Below are 20,246 nucleotides of genomic sequence, written 5' to 3'. Positions count from 1 at the left end.
GCCACGTCAAAGGAGGCAGAAGGGGAGTCGGGAGCAGAGAGGGGACCACGGGCTGGCTGGGCTGGGGCTGGGGGGCCTCGGATCTCCAGGAGATGGGGCCGAAGCTCCCACCCGACGCACAGACACTGCTGCCTGGATGGACCAGAGGACACCTCCACTCCGTCTACCCAGTGTTTAGACTATCTGTTCAGGACTCCCAAATTGTACAGTAGTCTGCACATTGGTTAGGCTGGGCTGGGTTAGACCCTCGGCGCCGCCGCTGGAGAGCTGGACCGACCCCCACACGGCCATCCCAGAACCGGAGTCCGGAGACGGGGCAGGGGACTGGAGGGGGGCGGTTGGGAGGGATGCTGGGAGGAGGTGCAGAGGGAAGGGGGGCACCCTGCTGTGAGACGGGATGGGGGTGCTGATGGGTGGCAGAGGAAGAACTGAGAAGCTGGGGGGCGGGCAGTGAGGGCTGGGGATTTGGGCAGCCGCCTATCTGCCCAGAGGGCCACCCAAGTCCCAAAGACCAGAGGGCTGGTGGCTGGGTAGAGAGGGGGACAGATCACGCTCCCCGCAGCCCAGACTACCTCCATGTCCCCAAGGTGTTCTAGTGCAAAACTCCACTCACACCCAACACACACACACACATGCACGCACACACACACACACGCACACACACTCGAACTCAACAACTGGACATGTACACCCCCACGACTCAGGCACATACATTCCCACACCCAAACTAAAATCCCACATCTGTGCTCCTTGCACATCTCAAGCGCACACACGTGCGCACACACGCACCCTCACAATGGAACGCCAGCTCTCTCCCATCCTTACGTCCCAAATACATGCGTATTCTCGGATGTTCCACATGCACACCCTCGCTCCCCAAGTCCGTTTGCCACATACTCGCTCCTTCATTTGTACACCCAGCACGGGCACACACACCCCAGAGTCATACCTCAGGCACACACCGTCTGCCCCCAACCACACCGAGATGCTTACATCCCAAACACTCTCCCACAACCCCCCCACAACATCCACCAGCCTCACACACCCCACCTCACGGCATTCACTGCCCACCCCCACCCCACCCACACCAACTCCCACGCGCGGCTCCCACACACGACCCGACTCGACTGTACACACAAATCTAAAGAGACCCCATCACAGGAGGACAGGACCCCTCTTGGATACAGTTCCCTGCAGCGTAGCCCTCAGCCCCTGGTCACACGGTCCCCTGGCCTGTATAAGGAGCCCAGCACAAGGGCACCAGGAGTTCTGGGGCCAGCAGTCAGCACCCCCAGCCCATGAGGGGTCTAGGCAGCCTGCCTGAGCGACAGAGCAGGAAGCGACCCCCCCACCCGCGTCACGCCACCTCACACTCCATCCCTTCCAGGGGCCCCATGCTCCGGGAGAGGCCAGCGTTGGGGTAATGAGGTCCAGATGGCTTGGCGCCCCAGCCAGTGGGGACAGAGGNNNTTCCCAGGACAACTTGGAGGAAGCAGGGATCAAGGAGGGGGCTCGGAGACGAAAATCACAGCCCCCACCCCAGCCCCACTCCCCCACTGAGAGCACCCTCTCCTCTAAAAGCTTCCTCAGGAAGCAGGGCCCCTCCCCCACTCTGTGGCCAGCTGGAGTTCATTACCACAAGCCCCCCCCCCAACCCTCCCTATTCTCCCTGGTCACCTCTGGAATCCAGATGTGGAAGCCAAATAGACTCATTCTTAAAGGAGACCAGCAGCAAGGGAGGGAGATGTCAGGGGAGGGAGATGGCAAAAGCTCCGCCTGCCCCTGTGGGCAAGGAGGGGTTTTCTGTGGCTCCCTGACTGGGCCCCGTCCCTCCTGGCCCTTCTGCATAGAGGCACCTGGGGCACCTCCCTTGCCCCACTGAGTCCGGGGGACTGGGGTGCAGGGGTTAACAGGGCGTCTGCAGCTGGACGTGTGTGTGTCATAGACCAGCGGGGGCCACGGAGGAGGCGGCACGCCCTTGGAGCAGGAAAACAGGAAGGCCACGGGGCTGGCGGGGTCAGGGGGTGCCCAGCACCCCTGCCCACCCTCTCCAGGGCGCTGAGCCCCAGGCTCCCCGATCCTGATAAGCCGTCTTCTCTGGCCAGCCTGGATGAGCTCCCAGGATTGCCTGGATCCTTGCAGCCCACCTCCATCCAAGGGTCTTTGATGGGATTTTAAAAAACCCGTTTGTTGGGTGGTTCCGTCTACTCCAAGCCCATGGCGGTGTCCGAACCTCACCCCCTGGCCGGTGGCCCTTCCCTTACCTCGTCGTCCTTGTACCAGGACAGATTCTCGGCCGTTAGCACAAACCAGTACTCCTTGGAGCCCCCCTTCATGATGCCAATATTGTTGATGGTCAGCCAGCCCTTCCGGATGACCTGGGGGGTGAGAGGGCAGGAGGTCAGTGGGCAGAGGCCTGGATTCCCTGTGGAGGATGGGGTAGGCAGACAGAGGTGCTCAAAAGCCCAGGCTTCCTCTAGCTCTTGGAGGCCCTGGCCGGTCAGAGCGGGCCAGACCTGCTCCGTTTTGAACCATGAGTGAACAGACTGGAAGATGGAGGAAGGCAGAGGTCGGCTCAGGGTAAAGAGCCTTCTGATAGCTAGAGCCACCTGAGTAGGGGACTGGTAGCCTTCATGGGGGATGAGCTCCCCACTGCTCAAAGTGTGCAAGCGGAGTTGGGGTGGTCAATGGGGCAATGTGATTCTGAATGTCTTTTCAGCTTGAGATGCACCTTATTGTAAGACTTGTTTCTGACCTCAGGGACTTTGCCCATGCTGCTGCTGCTGCCTCTGCCTGGAACGCACTTCCCCTCCTGTTAGCTACCAAGTTCCTATGCACCCCCAGGTGTCAGCTCAGGAGTCGCATTCTCAGGTGGGCCCTCCCTGGCCCCCAGAGGATCAGGACCCCCACTAGACCATGACCTGAGCCCAAGTCAGATGCTCAATCTTCTGTGACAATGGCTGAGATTCAAAATTGTGTGTGTGTGTGTGTGTGTGTGTGTGAGAGAGAGAGAAGGAGCGAGAGAGAGAGAGAGAGAGAGAGAGAGAGAGAGAGAGATTATCTGTTGATGTCTGTCTTGCTAAACTGGACTCTCTTGCTCACTGGTATATCCCAGCACCTTGCAGTGTGCTTGGCAGACAGGAAGTGATCAGTAATCATTTGTGACATGAATACATGAATGCAACAGTAGTAGGATTCTCCGGGTCTTTGGCCCCAGGCTCTGGACAGGAGTGGGGTGTTCAGGAGTGGGAGCAAAGGGAAGGGCTGAGCATGGATTGAACAGGCCCCTTCACCTCGGGGAGCCCAGAGTATCAGGCAAAGGTCTCTTTTCATAGTAGGAAGCTGCTGTCCCCAAGACCATCTTGAGCCGTCACCATAGACCAAGGCCTGTAGATTCTACTCCAAGGGCAAGGCTACTAAGTAGACCCTAGCGGTGGGCCATATGGAGCATGGGGGAGCGCCTTCTGCTCTGTCCCCCAGCCCTGACCTCCTTGGCTTCTCTGAGCATCCAGAGAAGACATGAAGAGCATCCAGAGAAGACATGAGGAGCCCGGGGCTGGCAGGAAAGCCCTCTGGGGGTCAGGCCTGCTTATGAGGCCCTCAAAACCCTCCTGGAGTCTTCCTTGATCCTCTCTGGCTTCCCCATGAACTTGCAGAGAACCCAAGTCCCACGGTGGATCAGTAGCTGCGCAGCTGCCTTAGCCTTTAACAGAAACAAGATAGCCAGGTGCCCCACGATCCCTCGCCCACCCTGTCTGGGTTCGGAGAGGATCCCCTCAGTGTCTCGTCACTGTCTTCCAAACTGAGTCCAAAGGCCATGCCCTGGCACTTCATACCTGGTGATCTGACCAGCAGACCTTGTCCCGCTACTTCCTGCTCTGACTTGCAGCCTTGTACTCCCTCGGCCACCCCCAGCTCTGCCAACCCCCCCTGCACCAGAGCCCTTGCACCAGACATCTCTTGCTCCCCCAGCTCCCACCCTGCCTGGGTCCCAACTGCAGGCTCAGGTCTCCAAGGGGCAAGGCTAGGGTCTGACTCGTGTCCAGGGGTCAGCACAGTGTAGACGCCACCGAGCGTTTGTTGAACCGAATTGCCCTGGGATATTACATTCATCAATGCCTTCATTCTATTGAGCATCTACTGTGTGCCAGGCCCTGGGCCGAGGGCTGAGAATTTGCTGATGGACAAGAGAGACCCAGCCCTTCCCCTCATGGGGTTTGAGAAGGAAATGGATATGAAGCCAATAATCACACAAACACCTAGATTGTTGAAAAGAAGCTATGGTCTCTGGAAAATTCCAGACAATGGCTTGTATGTACAGGTGAGGATGAGAAGCAGTGTTTCAGCAGAGATCGGAAGGGCAGAACAGGCAAGAAAGGATATGTCTCTTGATATTTCATTCATCTCATTCATCTCTTTACTCAACTCTCCGGTAGAGATGGCAACCTTAAAAACAGATTTCTCTCTTATCTATCTATTCATCTATGCATGCATCCATCTATCCGTCCATCCATCCAACAGATATTTAAGGAACACCTAGTGAGTGCCAGGCCCCCTCCAGCCATTTTCACCCACCCAGCCCACATGGTCTACCTCCGCCTGCAGTACATACTTAGTTCATGTGTGCTGATGGACAGGCTGATGGGCTATGTGTGTGGCTAAGCCTTGCCTCTGGACTAAGAGCATGTGTGGACATCCATGTGCTGGTGTGTGCAAGCAGCTCAAGCCAGAGTGCCCTTTTACCCTCTTGTGCATCCCCACTACACAGGGGCCCCCTCCTCCCCCTCACTACATAAGCCAAGAGCCCCAGTCCTGGTACTCACCAGAATCTCATCCTGCAAAGAGGTAACCATAGCAACCACGAGAAGCATCGGGAGAGAGGAGAGAGGGTTACTGAGGCAGAGTGGGAGGCTTGTGGCTGGCAGCTGACAGGCTCCCTGGCCCCTGTGAGACCCTTCCCCTCGGGGGAGGGGACTCTCAGAGCTCGGCGTCCATCCGGCACCCTCCATCCCTCCGGCTGGGGCATCTGGGTTCACTCACCTGGTTCCCTGAAGCCTTCTTCTTGTTCATTTGGTTGCTCCTCTGCTGAGCACTAACAGGGAGAGAAGGAAGAGTCTCAGAACTTCTCTCAAGAGGCCTGGCTTCAATGTCACTGCTCAGTGGGCGCCACACACAGAGGGTTAGCCCAGCAGGCCTGGGTCCTGTACACACAAATGCGCGCGCGCGCACACACACACACGCACATTCACAGGAGGCATCACCTTCTCTGTCTAGGGAGCACTCACTTGGCAAAGCCTATGAAGTCCTCATGGTTGGTGTTCATGTAAGCCAGCTCAATGTCGATGAGGAGCATGACCTTGGAGGACACAGGTCAGCAGGCAAGTAGAAAAAGTATGACAGAGTTTTAAAATGCATGACAAGCTGGAAGAAACTTACTTGGAGCCCATATAGGATCCATCATAAATCAATCAATGCATCAGTAATCGTGTCCACAATAAATAAAAGAGTTCCTACAAGGCAGTAAGTGAAACTGACAAGAAACAAATCCAAATAGTCAGAGAACACAAATGCATAATTCATAGAAGAAATGCATATAATCAATAAGGATATGCAAAAAGATGCTCACCTTCCTTAATAAAGAAATGTAAATTAAAACAATGAGACCCTTTTATAACCTATCAAGTTAATAATAAATATTGATAGTGACCAGTGTGGGCACAACTGTGGGAAGAGGGATTCTCATATATTGTTGGTGGAAGTGTCAATCAGTATCACCTTCTTGGAGGGTAGTTTGGAAATATTTAGTAATATTCAGGGGCGCCTGGGTGGCTCAGTCAGTTAAGCACCTGACTTCGGCTCAGGTCATGATCTCACCGTTCGTGGGTTCAAGCCCCGCATCAGGCTCTGCGCTGACAGCTCAGAGCCTGGAGCCTGTTTCAGATTCTGTGTCTCCCTCTCTCTCTGCCCCTCCCGTGCTCACGCTCTGTCTCTCTGTCTCAAAAATAAATGAACATTAAAAAAACTTTAAAAATAAATAAAATAAAATGCACATATTCATTTCTAGAAATATATGTATCGATCTAGTAGATAAACTCATCAAGTGAGCAAAGATCTATGTCCCAAGGTGTTCAGTGTGGTGTCATTTGTAATAAAGAAAAATTGGAAACAAGCCAGTGGCCATCAGAAAGTGAAATAAATTATGGTATCCTCAAAGCAAGAAAGCACTCTACAACTGTTCAAAAGAATGAGGACGGGGGTGCCTGGGTGGTATAGTCGGTTCAGCGTCCGACTCTTGATCTTGCCCAGTTTGTGAGTTCGAGTCCCACTTCAGGCTCTGAGCTGATGGTGCAGAGCCTACTTGGGATTCTCTCTCTCCTTCTCTCTGCCCCTCCCCTGCTTGTGCCTTCTCTCTCTCAAAAGAAATAAGTAAACTTTTAAAATTTTTTTAAAAAGAATGAGGACAGTCTCTAAGCTCTGGCACGGGAAGATCCCCTTTGCAAACAGTGAGGAGTAATGGGATTCATAACTAAGTCACGATTAGAATGACATTCCTTTTTTTTTTTTTTAAGTGGAAAGTGGAAAAAATAAAATTTGTTTAAATATTCTTGAAAGAGGGAGAGAGAGCAAGAGTGGGGGAGAGGCAGAGAGAGAGGGAGACAGAGGATCTGAAGGGGGCCCTGCGCTGACACCAGAGCGCCTGATGTGGGGCTTGAACCCACAAACCGTGAGACCATGACCTGAGCCCAAGTCAGACGCTCAATAGACTGAGCCCCCCACGGGCTCCCCAGAGTGACATCCCTGATGCTCGCCTCCGGGTTTGACCCAAGCCCCACCGCTCCCTGTAATAAGTCTGTGCTCACTGAGCCTTGAGCTCCACAGATGAAGTGTGTCTGCCTCACAGGAGTGATGTAGACACATGAAATGAGGCAGATCACGTGTCTGACATGTAATGGGGGCTCAACAGATGTTAGCTACTACAATTATCGGTAGAGGAAAAAAGCAAGACACAGAGCAGGGCTGTGGTTATGGAAGATTAAGATAGAATCTGGAGTCTGTATGTGCCTAGAAAAAAAAAATGCCTGGGCCCGGAAAGGAACACACCAAGCTGTTCATAATGGTTATTTTGTGGGAGGAGCTGGGGGCAGGGAAGAGTGAATGAAGAAATACTTACTTGTAATTACTTCTATACTGACTGAATATTTTATTAAGTATTTATCACTTTTGTAGTTAAAGAGATCCATAAGGATTCAGAAACACAACACATCCAGACAAAGATGTGGACAGCACCATCACGGAGAAGGGGTGGGTGAGGAGGGGACGCTGGGAATTGGGAGCCAGAGGTCAGTATAGACAGAAGGATGACTGAGGGATGAGTAAGGAGGACTCGCCCATGAGCCTCGTGAGGGCTGTGAGGGAGCCTTCTCATCTCTGCTCCTCCAGGCTCAGAGGCAGCATTCAGTGACCATGTTTGTGATTGAATGAATGAATGAATACTTGATAAATGACTACATAAAAGGAAGAGAGTGTGGCTATGACAGGTATATGGTGACTCAGAGAAATAGAATATATAGAGAGGGAGGCCCAAAGAGAAATGACCAGAGGACAGACTGCCAGAAGGTTGAGAAGGAGACGGTGGAAATGTAAGAGGGCGCAGCTCCAGTAAACGGTATGGAAAACAATATGGCGGCTCCTCAAAAAGTTAACTATAGAATTACCAAAGGATTCAGCCATCCCACTTCTGGAAATATACCCCCAAAATTGGAATCAGGGTCTCAAAGAGACATTTGCACACTAATGTTCATAGAAGCATTATTCATAAGAGCCAGAAGGTGGAAACAACCCAAATGGATAAACACTATGTGGTGTAAGTGTGCAATGGAATATTATTGAGACTTACAATGGGAGGAAATTTTGACATCTGTTGCAATATAGATGAACCTTGAGGAGATTGTGCTAAGTAACATAAACTTGACACAAAAGGACAATTGTTGGGGTGCCGGAGAGGCTCAGTCAGTTAAGTGTCTGACTCTTGGTTTTGGCTCAGGTCATGATCTCAGAGGTTCATGAGATCGAGCCCCACCTCAGACTCTGTGCTGGTAGCTCCAAGCCTGCTTGGAGTTCTCTCTCTCTCTCTCTCTCTCTCTGCCCTTCCCTGCTCATGCTCTCTCTCTCTTATCTCTCTTTAGTTCTCAAAAATAAATAAACAAGCTAACAAAAAAGAACTGGAATTAAAAGAAACTAGGACAATTGTTGGAAGCTTCCACCCATACGAGCTACCTAGAGAAGTCAAATTCACAGATACACAAAGTAGAACGTGGTTGCCAGGGGCTGGTGGGGAGCAGGGGATGGCAAGTCGCTGTTTGATGAACTTCAGTTTGGGCAGATGGAAAAGTTCTGGAGACAGATGGTGGTGATGGCTGTGTGACACTGTGAATGTACTTAAGGCCACTGAACTGCATGCTTAAAGATGGTTAAAATAGTAAATTTCATGTTATACATATTTTACCACAATAAAAAAGAGAAGCAGAGGGGAGCCCGATGGTTCAGTGGGTTAAGTGTCTGACTTCATCTCAGGTCATGATCTCATGGCTCGTGAGTTTGAACCCTGTGTCAGGCTCTGTGCTGACAGCTCAGAGCCTGGAGCCTGCTTCGGATTCTGTGTCCCTCTCTCACTCTGTCCCTCCACTGTTCATGCTCTGTCTCTCTCTCAAGAATAAATAAAACATTAAAATTTTAATTAAAAAAAAAGAAGAAGAAGAGACAAAATGGGAAGGAGGAGGAGAACCCGAGGGGCAGGAGGGACTCACCTGCTCCTTGGTGCGACCCTCGCGCTCCCGGATGTGGGTAGTCACGATGCGCTCCATCTCCTCCCGTAGGCGGGGGTACTGCTGGAGCTGGGGAGGGGCGGGAGGGGAGAGAGCCACGTACACAGGGGGAACCGGCGGGGAGCACCCCCACCCCACCAGAATCCAGGGATCCAGGGGCGTGGGGTGGGAGGCACACACAGAATGCCCGAGATGAGGGGAAGAGAGGCCTGGGGGTCCCAGGAAGCTGAAGGCACCAAGCCAAGGCCACCCTTTCCCCCAAGTGTAGGATCCAAATGGCAATTCAAGGGTCTTTCTGGTCCCAGGCCCTCTTCACTGGCCTACTGGGGCAGCTTCGGGGGAGGGCGGGTCCCATGGGCAGAAATGCCCCGGGGCTCAGCCTGCTCTGCCACCTCGGAAACAGACTGTTCGATTGAGGCCTTTGTTTGGGGGGCCTGTAGCTCCCAAAGCTTTCGCTGACCCTCGGGGCTACCCCTTGTCCTCCCCAAAGCCTGGAGGGACAGTCAGGTGGGGAATTGGGCGGAGAACAGCCTCGAGATTCCTATCCAGGAAGAGTCTGGGGAGGGCAGGGCCCAAGGTGCCAGTTGGCCTCCTGAGTCGGGCTGGGGACAGGCAGTAGTCCCGTCAGAGCTGGGGGGGTGGGGGGCAGGGGAAACAAGCAGGCACAGACAGGACATGCGGGAGCCCACAGGCAGGACATGCGAGGGCACAGGGTGGGCGGCATGCGGAGGGGGGGGTGCCAGCAGCATGAGCAGTACCCCGCGGGGGCCTGACTGGGCCCCGGGCCCCCTTGGTAGGATCCACCCAGTTTTGCCTCCCTTTGCATGCCCCGGCCTGGCACCATCATCCCCAGCCTTGTCCGCCCAGCTCCGCGCTGGCCAGCCGGCCTGTCTCTACCCCACAGCACTGGGGTAGGGGCTCAGCAGCACCCATTTCCCTCCAGCTTTTGTCAACTGAGGACGAAGGGGAAGGTGCTCCAAACCCTTCTCCCTCTGCCTGTGAACTCTGCCCTCAGCTCGGCCCAGGCTGCTTCATTCTCCTTCAAGACCGTTGGATGCCACCTCCTCCAGGAAGCCTGCCCTGACCACCCCAAGAGCTGAGTTAGGGGCCTCTCTGTGCTCCCCCACCCCCCACCCAGCCCACCAACTGGATTGCGATTGCCCTGAGGGCAGGGGCAGGTCCAGGCATGAGGCTGGGGCTCAAAGAGAGCACGTTGAAGGAAAGAGAGAATGAATGAAGGATGGATGTCTTTGCCCTCCTTGCCAGGGTGAGTGGACATCGCTTCCTCTGGCTCATGAACAAGCTCCTCCTCAGGGAGGGGGCCTCGCTGAGCTGATGATGGGGACCCTCCCACAGGAACCTCGAGTCCCGCTGGCCTGTCCTCCCCACTTGGTGGTCACGTGGGACCCAGGTAGGGCCAACCTCAAGTCAGTCCTGTCCCTCTGCCCATGCCTGGGTCAGGGCCCTCAGGTGGATCCTCCTATGTGGGAAGAGACCTGGAGGTTAGCATGCCCGGGTCACAGCTAGTGATTCTGAGGGCAAGATGGAGGCTAAGGAGATAGGCGGGGGGCAGGGGGAGAGGCAAGAAGATGGGGAAGAAAGTGGCACCTTGGATGACCAGGAGAGGCAGACGTGAGATGGGCCGTTCCCGCCTCCGCCCTGGGCCATCCCATGGCTATGCCAAGGTGTGGCTGATGTGGCCAAGCACAGGGGACCTGGGGGAGACGTAGCCTGAGACCTGGGGCTTCAAAACGAACACTGGCTGGACGGGCCTGGTGGCCCCGCTGCCCCATGAGGCCCGAAGAGGGGCTCCTACTTCTCGAAGTCTCCAACTTGGGGCAGAGATTCAGGACTGAGTCACCAGCGGCGGAAGGCTTCCTCTGAGGTGGTCCCGAGTGCTCCCTCCCCCGGCGGGGCGGGGGCAGGGGTGGGGTGGGGGCAGAGAGGGGGGCTGCAATTTGCCAAAGACCATGGCCGGTTCTCCCACTAACCGCCTGGACGTTATATTTGTCAAGTTTTCCACGTGTCACACATGACGGGGCAACCTCAGCCTCTTTGAGGAGTTCTGTTCCCTTTGAGCATCTTTTTCCATTCTGGCTGCCTCGGAGTATTTCCAGGACTTTTAGCCAGTTTTTAAAATGGAACATTTCTCTCTCAGTCCTTGGCCGAGTGAGTGGGGCGGTCAGCTTGGAGCCCACGAGTTAGTGGCCAAGGACGCAGGCCCCAGAGCCACATGACTCTTGTTTCAAAGCCAGCCCCTGCCCTGCCGACTGTCCTTAAAAAAGTGACTGCAACCTCTCCGAGCCTTGATTTCTCCATGCGTAAAATGGCGTAGTAACAGTGCCTTCCCTCTTAGGGTTGTTGAGAGACTGAGCAGTACAGTACGCCCCACATGCGACATTAAACTTTAGATTTCCTCCAGAGAGGAAAGTTGCAATCCCAGCAAGCCTGGGAATAGAGCTGACTATTTAGAAGCCTCTGTCAGGGGTGCCTTGCTAAACTTAGAAGACATGGGGAAGAAAAAAACAGGTGAAGATGGGTGAATTTTGCCATGCAAAGAAAAAAGATAATTACTACTTGTTAAATGAGTCAAAAGGCAAAAATTTTTAGAAGTAATTTATGGGGCACCTGGGTGGCTCAGTCAGTTGAGCGTCCAACTCTTGGTTTCAGTTCAGGTCCTGATCTCATGATTCATGGGACTGAGCCCCGTTTTGGGCTCTGTGCTGACAGTGTGGAGCCTGCTTGGGATTCTCTCCCTCTCTCTCTGTCCCTCCCCCACTCGCTCTTCCTCTCTCAAAGTAAATAAACTTTAGAAATAAATAATATATAAGCTTTCCTCTTTATTTTTTTAATGTTTTATTTATTTTTGAGAGAGAGAGAGAGACAGCATGAGCAGGGGAGGGTCAGAGAGAGAGAGAGAGAGGGAGAGGGAGACACAGAATCCGAAGACAGGCTCCAGGCTCTGAGCTGTCAGCACAGAGCCCGATGCGGGGCTCGAACCCATGAGCCATCAGATCATGACCTGAGCCAAAGTCGGACGCTTAACTGACTGAGCCACCCAGGCGCCCCTAAGCTTTCTTCTTTAAAGTTTTTATTGATCCATGTTCCTCCTGACAAAAATCTACAGACTCACTGTAAGACTAAAATTTTCAAAGTGGAAATGGGAAAATGCCCATTTTCCTAGCCCTCTCTTAAAATAACAGCAATTTGGTGACTGTGCCTTTGAAATTTTATTATTTGTATATATTATTTCCTCCCCCAAATATACATTGTCTTCTGAAACCTGCTTTTTTCCCCCCACAGTACACTGTAGAGAGACCTGTGAATGGAAATAAATGTGCCTTGCCCTTCTAACATATAGTCTGTCATTGACTGAGCGATACTTTACATAATTGATCCCCTCTTGATGGATATGTGGGTTGTTTCCAAATTTTACCATTTATGATAATTACTGCTCTTTTTTTGGAATGCAATTCAGCAGAGTGTTTCATAGTTTTTAAATGTTTGTATCTAGTAATCTGTCTTCTAGGAATCTATCCTAAGGAAAAAAATCCTAGAGACACAAAAGTAAACACATTAATAGATAAGGATGTTCAGGGGTGCCTGGGTGGCTTAACCGGTGGAGCCTGTGACACTTGTTCTCGGGATTGTGAGTTCAAGCCCCACGCTGGGTGTAGAGCTTACTTTTAAAAAGGAGGGGGGCACCTGGGGGGCTCAGTTGGTTGGGCAACCAACCTGGGCTCAGGTCATGATCTCGAAGTTCACAGAGTTTGAGCCCTGCGTTGGGTTCTGTGCTGACAGCTCAGAGCCTGGAACCTGCTTCGGATTCTGTGTCTCCCTCTCTCTCTGCCCCTCCCCTGCTCATGCTCTCTCTGTCTCTCTCTCGCTCAGAAATATTTTTTTAAAAGGTGTTCACTGTCAGATTATTTATAATATTGAAAAACTGGAGACAATTTAAATGTTCACCAGTAGAAAAACTGTTGTGTAAACCATGATAAATCTTTACAGTAGAGTACCACGCAGCCACTACAAAATGTTTATGTAGTCTATGTGATAATACCCCCCAAAATGTGTGTTACTAACAGAAAAAGCAGAATGTTAATAAATTTACAGTGTGACTAGCTAACAGTAAATAAGCCTACATATAGAAAAAAAGGCTTGGAGGAATAAATAGGTAAAACTTTCTGGAGAGCAATCTTGTGAAAGTTACCAAAATTGTGAATGCTCATAATCCTCAACTAGGCAAATTCTCTGTCTAGAAATTCGCTCTAAAGAAACAACAGGAGAGGCACCTGAGAGGCTCAGCCGGTTAAGCATCCAGCTCTTCATATCCGCTCAGGTCATGATGTCACAGTTTGTGAGATCAAGCCCCATGTCGGGCTCTGCGCTGACCGCGTGAAGCCTGCTTAGGATTCTCTCTCTCCCTCTCTCTCTCTCAAAATAAATAAACATTTAAAAAAAGAAGAAGAAGAAACGACAGGATATATATTACAAATACATCCATAAGGATGTTCACTGCAGCACCGTTTGTAAAAGAAAAAAAAGTTTGAAACAATCTAAACGTCAATAGGATATTCAGTATGTAGATCATGGCATGTTTCTATAGTGAATACGGTTCAGTAGTTCAAGGGTACGTATCTTCCTATAGTTACATATAAGGATTCTATTACACACTGCTCGGTAAAAAAAAAAAAAAAAGAGTTCCCGAGTCAGTGTGTGTGGTATGATCCCATTTAGGTTACATGGCATATGTATGTAATTAGTTAGGGAGGGTGGGACACCTATCTTCTCTTATCTTGTCTTGCCTTATCTTTAGAGTTGTTCAATTATAGGGACTTGCTTTCTCTGGGCTGTTGGATATTTTTATAACAATCATGTATGATCAGAACAAAATCAATACTGATCATTTCATTTTCTCTTTCTTTCTTTCTTTCTTTCTTTTTGTAAGGAGTGTACTTGCAAGAAATGTACAAAATCCTCCACAGGGGCTCCCTGGAAAGGGAGGGAGGTGGCCTTCTTTTTAAGCTTTGGCATTCACCAACATTTTTATACAGAGAATGTATCCGTTTTACAATTAAAAGCCAAAGCTTAAAAGAAATGTGGTTGGGGCCCCTGGGTGGCTCAGTCAGTTAAGCGTCTGACTTTGGCTCAGGTCATGATCTCATGGTGCGTGAGTTTGAGCCCCGCATTGAGCTCTGTGCTGAGAGCTTGGAGCTCGGAGCTTGAAGCCTGCTTTGGATTCTGTCTGCCTCTCCCTCTGCCCCACCCCCACTTATGCTCTGTCTCTCTCTGTCTCTCAAAAACAAATAAACGTTAAAAACATTTTTTTTAATTAAAAAAATTTTAAATGTAGTTATATCTTGTCTTCTTTTGTAAACAGATTTGAGGCAGCTTAAAATAAACTAGGTATCTTAAAAATTTTAACAAAAGTAAGATTGTGTTGCTTAGTATTCAAGGTGCAGAGGGACCGTGACTCAGATGTTGTGGTAAATACCATGCAGTGGGGAGTCTAGCCCAGATTTTATTCCACCTGAAACGGGGATGGAGTGGATGCTAATTACTGTCTGCATTAGGCACGAAAATGGGCAAAGTGAGAGAGGATAACTAGAGAGGTGCACGGGACTAGTTATGCACGAGCCAAGAAAACCCGCTTACTTGAAACATGGAGTTGGGGCAGAAGGGCCCCCACCTCCCAGCACTGGGAGCTTTTTTAAGTACAGGTGAGGCTGGGCTCTCCCTGAGATTCTGATTCAGCCAGCTGGGCAGGGGCATTTGGATTCTGGAAAGGTTCCCCCAGGCAACTGATTCTCATTGGCTCCCTGGGAAGAACTGTGTTCCAAAGATCTGGCTAAAAATCCTCAAAATGCCCCAAACTAGACAAATAGGAAGAAGGCATCTAAAAGGTCACAGACCCAAAAGAGGCTGACCCTGTCGAACGCCTATGGATTACTAGAAAGCGAGTAATCCAACATGCTTTTAGGCAAATTTGTTTTAAGGAACTGGGATAGCTCCCCCACCCCAGGAGGCCCTGATCCCAGGTCGACTCCCTCAGCTTTCCTAAATCGGAATCCCATTCTGCTCTTCTTGTCTGAGACTCAGTTTATTCATCTGTAAAATGGGGATAATACGACCCGTTTCTTAGGGTTGTTGAGAGGCTTAAGTGAGATAAAAAGGATAAGCACTTAGCTCAGTGCATGGCACACAGTAGGTGCCCAATAAATATCAGCCATCCCCTTATCATTGTCGCCACTGTCATTCTTATTGGCGAAAAGGGGCCACTGAGGATGCAGGGGTTGGGGCAGTCTACTGGCAGAGATGGGGGCCTAAAAGGACCATGAATTCAAACAGACCCAGGGTGATAAGTTGGCATGAAACTTAAGGGGCCGGGATCACCGGCCCAGCACAGGCGTTTGGGTCCACGTGGGTGGCCGAGACGCTGCCAGGCCTGCTCAGCAGATGGTTCTGCCCACAGGAGTCCCTGGCCATGAGGAAGGGACGGCCAGGCCCAGCCCCGCCCTGGTGGCCGTCATACCTTTTCGCTACACTTTCTGATGGTGGCCGTGAGCTCACTGACTACCATATCCACACACTTGATACTGGGCTCTTTGAGCTTGTGCACCTGCTTTTTCACTGTGGCTTCAAAAGCGAGGTCAGGTGTGAAGAGGCCCGTCCTGCACCCGGGGAGGAGGAGGGGACAGGGGGAGGAGCAGCCATGGGCGGGGCCGGGAGGAGAGGGAATGAAAGCCAAGCAGAGCCAGGATTTAGGAATGGAGGATGGCACAGGCATGGGGGAAAAGAGAGAGACACCGACACAGAGAAGGAGAGAACAGAAGACAATGTGAGCGTGGCACCGGCCCTCCCTACCGCCCCCCAGGGTCGGCACCTCCCAGGTGCTGCCAAGTATCTTGAAGGGCTCTGTGGGTATGGGGTGAGGGTGGGGGCTTCTGAGGGACCAAGCCCTTGCTCCACACAAGGCCCCTTACAGAGTTCAGATCCTCTCCCCAGGGCTTGGTGCACTCCCCACCCCAGCTACACTGAGCCGGCCCTCTCTGTCTTTTCCAAAGCTATCATTGTCCTAGCCTTGGGTCCTCCTAAGGGGCTGACCCAGGCCAGGACCCCACCCACCCATTCTATTCAGTTCTAGGTTTGCCAGCACCTCCTGCATTCACTTCCTCCCAACTCCAAAGCCCAGCACGGTTCTGTACCTAGACCGGGATTACTACATGCAGCTGCCCAGGCCGTGCACTGCAAAACTCCAGGGGGCTCCATTTGCATAGACTGTGGTGCAGACAATGCCTCCTGGAGTTGCAGGGTAGCTGCCTGACCTCCACTCTCCAGCTCCCTACTCAACTCCTGCCCTTCCCTTTCTCCGAAAGGGGCATCCTTTGCCTCTCTCCCAAAAGGGTCTGGAGATCTCAGCTGGAAAAGACAGAAAGAGAGAAGAGGAAAGACAGAAAGAGTGGAGGTGGTTGTAGAGAGGGGCCAGGGCAGTAGTGGGGAGAGGAAAGGAAAGGAGGCTAGGGGTGGAATCAAACAAGCACTGGATTTGGAGTCCAAAGCCTTGGCTTTGAGTAACAGCTCTGCCACCTGCTAGCTCATATGACCTTGGACAAGTCGCTTGATCTCCTAAGCCTCGGTTTTCCTGCTGTGACATGGGTGCCATCCTCCCTGCCCCACCCTGCCCTCCTTGGGTGGTTCTGTGAGGCTCAGATGACACAACAGATGGAAGAGGGTTCTGTCCCTGGAAGGTTGGATGTGGATGTAAGGGAAGGACAGGGTCCTGAGTGAGGCTGGCGTGAGAATGGGGGCCGATGAAGGACGAGTGGGGAGTCAGGTACCTGCCAGACCTGGGTCCTCTGCACCCCTCTGACCATCCAGATCCCCAGAGCAGCACCCAAGTGGGTCCTGTAACTCATCTGTCTGCAGGGCCAAGGTGTCCCCAAGTCCTCTCCCTGAAGCCCCCGGAGATGACCTCACCTCTGAGAGCAGGAAGGGGGCCTGGGGCCCTTCAAGGCCTATTTTCCCTGAGCTGGGGGAGCTCTTGGTGGGCGCTTAGGACAATAGCCACCATCACACCTGTCTGGGGGCCAGGGGGTGGGTAAGGCCCCCTCAGAGAGGCCCCCCCCATCTTGGTCTANGGGCCACCGGGTTACCTTCTTGGTGCACTGTCTAACCGTGCTGATTAGCTCCGAGATAACCATGTCCACACACTTGAGACACGGTTCTCGGATCTTCTTCACCTGCTTTTTCACAATGGTCTCAAAGGCCATGTCTGGGGTAAAGAGCCCCGTTCTGAACGCCCGGAACGGGAGAAGGGCACAGTGTCACAGGCCAGCTGGCACCAGGAGTGCCAGGTCAGGGCCCCACCCCGACCCCCTGAACTCTGCCCTCAGGGTCTTCCCACTACCCCTCTCTGGGCTCCAGTGTCCTTATCTGTATAATGGGCAGGAGAGATTCGAACGAAGTACTTTCCATTGATGCTCTTTGGGGCAAGACAAGGTCTGCTTATAATTGTCATATACGTCCAGCTTCCTCTTAAGATTCTGTTCATAATAAAGGTTCTATGGCCAGAAATGGTATGAAAAATGCCAAACTGAGTTCTCTTTAAGAGCCTTTCTGGGAATAAAACATTTTATTTTAAGATGAGGAGTGAGATTTTTTTTTTTTTTCTGTGCCTTGGCCAATGCAGTTATCAGTCTGTAAATTCCATACCAAACCTTGGAATTGAACCTGTATAAAAGCAGGGACATTTTGGTCTTGTTCACTGCCTGGCACGTAGCAGCTGCTTTAAATTTTCTTGTCGAATGAACAGTGTCGATCTGGGTCCTTGAAGGGGGCTAAGCTTTTTTTTTTTTTCCCAGTTCCCCCTTCCTGTTCCAAAGGCAGTGGGGTTAGCTAGAAGGAGGAGAGTGGTGTGGAATGGGGCCCACTTTAGACTAATGGGACGACAGGAGGATCTGGAGGTTGAGAGGCCCTGTCTTATCATAAAAGGACTCAGAGCAACACCTCGATGCTCCATCCCAGGCCCTCCCCAGTGGTCTGGCAGCTTTGTGCTGCTACCTGGATAGGACGGCGGGAGGGGGGAGGGGGGGCGGCGGAGAGAAGCTATCTCATCCTGAGGATGGGCACGGGCCCAGGCCTCAGCCACCTACGTCCTGGGCTCTGCCCACCTGGTCCAGCCTCCAGACCCTGCTCCCAGGGGCAGCAAAGAAGGACAGCAGGTTGCGGAGGGAGGGGCCCAGGCCTCCCGTCCACCTCCCCCAGCTCCAGCCCATTAGAGCTGGGAGCCAGAAGGGGTTGAGGGGACTGGGGACCAGAGCTCTTGGTCCTTCCTGAGGGCGGCTCACTTCATCGCTCCCTGTGCCTTCGCACTACAGCCCCTGCCTTCCAGGGCTCAGCCCCCTTCCCCAGTCCCAATACGTGCCTAATGCCGTGGATATTCTTGATGGCGTAGCTGATCTCTCTTCGGAGCTCCTTCTCATCAAACTCCATCTGTGTGGGAGAGCGAGAGACAGCTGGTCAGGGCCTTCCTCCTCCCTGGAAGGCCAACGCCCCACACCCAAGGCTGGGTGCCAGGTCAGCAAAGATTGGTGTGAAAGTCCTGGGGGAAGGGCGGGTAGTTCTAAGCCCCGCCCCCCGCCCCTGGGGAGACTGTCCTACCTTGACTAGCTCAAAGGGGAAGCGCTCATGGAAGATCCGGTTGATGCGGGCTCCCCCTGACAGTTCATAGGTGTCGATCTGGTCCCCTGAGCCCTNTGGTGTGACGTCAGTAGCCTAGTGGAGGGCGCCCTGGGCGAACCCCGTGCTGGAGGGGCAGCTCAGTGCCCGGGAGTCAGGACTCGGGAGAGGGCCTCACTGCAACAGAGCCTTGGTCTTGCGCGCGGGGTCATCAGGCCGGAAGTTCTTGTACTCCTCCACCTCCTTCTCGATGGACAGTAGCTGGCTCTGCAGCTTGTTCCGAAGCCCTGGCAGGGTGTCCCGGATGTGGTTGGTCAGTTGCTGGGGCGGGATGAGACAAGGGTTAAGGCCGTGGGCACCACCGGCAGATGCCCCCAGGACCAAGCAGGGACCAGGATGCCAGGGAGCCTGTGGGTGTGGTCAGGTTAAGAACTGATGAAGGCGGCCATCGCCCTGCCCATGAGAAGGAAAGCTGCCCAGGGCAGGGCCTGGCATACAGTAGTGGGTGTATTAACTAAATTCATGAGCGTTATGAATAACACAATTTTCAATAGAAGCCAGAAGTCTAGATTTTTATTTGAAATTACCTGATTTTTGATTAACAATATTTTTAGACACCATGGGGGCCAAATAAATGTGTCTGGGGCGGGGATGGCTGGGGGGCCGCCCCCTTGTACCCTCTGGGTTTAGGCCTCCCTTGAGGGAAGTCTCACTTTCTGGGGCTCCCTCTGGCTAGGTCCCCACACACAGTATCTCCCTGAAGCTGCACAATGATCTTATGAATCAGGGCCTTATTACCATCACGACGATTTTACAGGTGCAGAAATAGAGGTTCAGAGAGCTCGAGTGCCAGGTCTGTGGCTTCCAGAGTCCCCACTTCTGCCCCTACACCATCCTGCTTTCCCCACTGCCTCCCTTCCATCATCACACACACACATACGCACATACACACATGCCTCGGTTCTGGAAGCTCCATTCCAGATGGAGAAACATCCTAGGGAAGACCCTGGGATCGCCCATCCCTGTCTCCAGATGGGCCTCTTTCCATTTCAGAAGGAAGCACGGTCTTCGGCCAAGTACACTCTAGTAATGGCCCCCAAACCCAAGCCCTTGTCAGTGTCACCCTCCACACAAGGTCTGAGTGGTCTCTTCACCCGCAGGGGCTCAGGGCTCCCTTTCCAGGCCCCGGTCAGGAAAAGTCAGCAAAGCCCTGGTGCTACCTCATGGTGGCGCTGTGGGCAAGTTGCTTTGTTTTCTGGGTCTCAGGTCAGACGCATGATACCGACGCTAACCTCTGTTGGTCACTCTCACAAAACACATGTAAATGATTCTGTCCTCATGCTGGTTTCCCCAGGCCTGGGGTCCTACCTGGTTGAGGACCTTCTGCAAGTAAGGCGTGCCCATGCGGTCAGCCAAGTGGCGGTAGGACGGGTGGGAGAGGAAGAACTTGCGTTCAGCGGCCAAAGCCGCGGTGATGTCCTTTTTGCCATCAATGTCCTTCTGGCTTCGGTTCACCACCCCGATGTAGCCTGTGGAAGGGGGTCCAAGTCAGGGGCAACCAGGCTTGCACGGGGTGGGGTGACAGGGAAGGGTGGGTGGGGCGGGGCAGGAGGGGAGCCGGCCCACCTCTGCGCAGGGGAAGCAGTTTGTTCTCCAGCACATCACGGGCATCTGTGCCTTCGTCCATCAGGTCCAGCTTGGTGATGACCCCGATGGTGCGCTGGCCTGGGGGGGGGGGGGGGG

General features: G+C 52.7%; 1 protein-coding gene across 1 annotated transcript in view; it reads right to left on the bottom strand.

Moving 5' to 3' along the window:
* DNM1 (dynamin 1) overlaps positions 1–20,246 on the bottom strand; it is a 44,312-nt gene that overhangs the window by 9,939 nt on the left and 14,127 nt on the right. The window contains 10 exon segments of the mRNA XM_077768307.1: positions 2,265–2,378; positions 4,824–4,835; positions 5,041–5,092; positions 5,286–5,356; positions 8,808–8,894; positions 16,979–17,117; positions 18,250–18,317; positions 18,486–18,824; positions 19,872–20,032; positions 20,130–20,228. Coding sequence (XP_077624433.1) covers positions 2,265–2,378; positions 4,824–4,835; positions 5,041–5,092; positions 5,286–5,356; positions 8,808–8,894; positions 16,979–17,117; positions 18,250–18,317; positions 18,486–18,824; positions 19,872–20,032; positions 20,130–20,228 — 1,142 coding nt within the window.

Source organism: Crocuta crocuta, unplaced genomic scaffold, assembly GCF_008692635.1.
Source record: "Crocuta crocuta isolate KB4526 unplaced genomic scaffold, BGI_CrCroc_1.0 scaffold35, whole genome shotgun sequence".
In the NCBI taxonomy this organism is placed as follows: Eukaryota; Metazoa; Chordata; class Mammalia; order Carnivora; family Hyaenidae; genus Crocuta; species Crocuta crocuta.
Note: the sequence above shows the minus strand (reverse complement) of the source record. Positions and strands in the feature narration are given on the sequence as shown.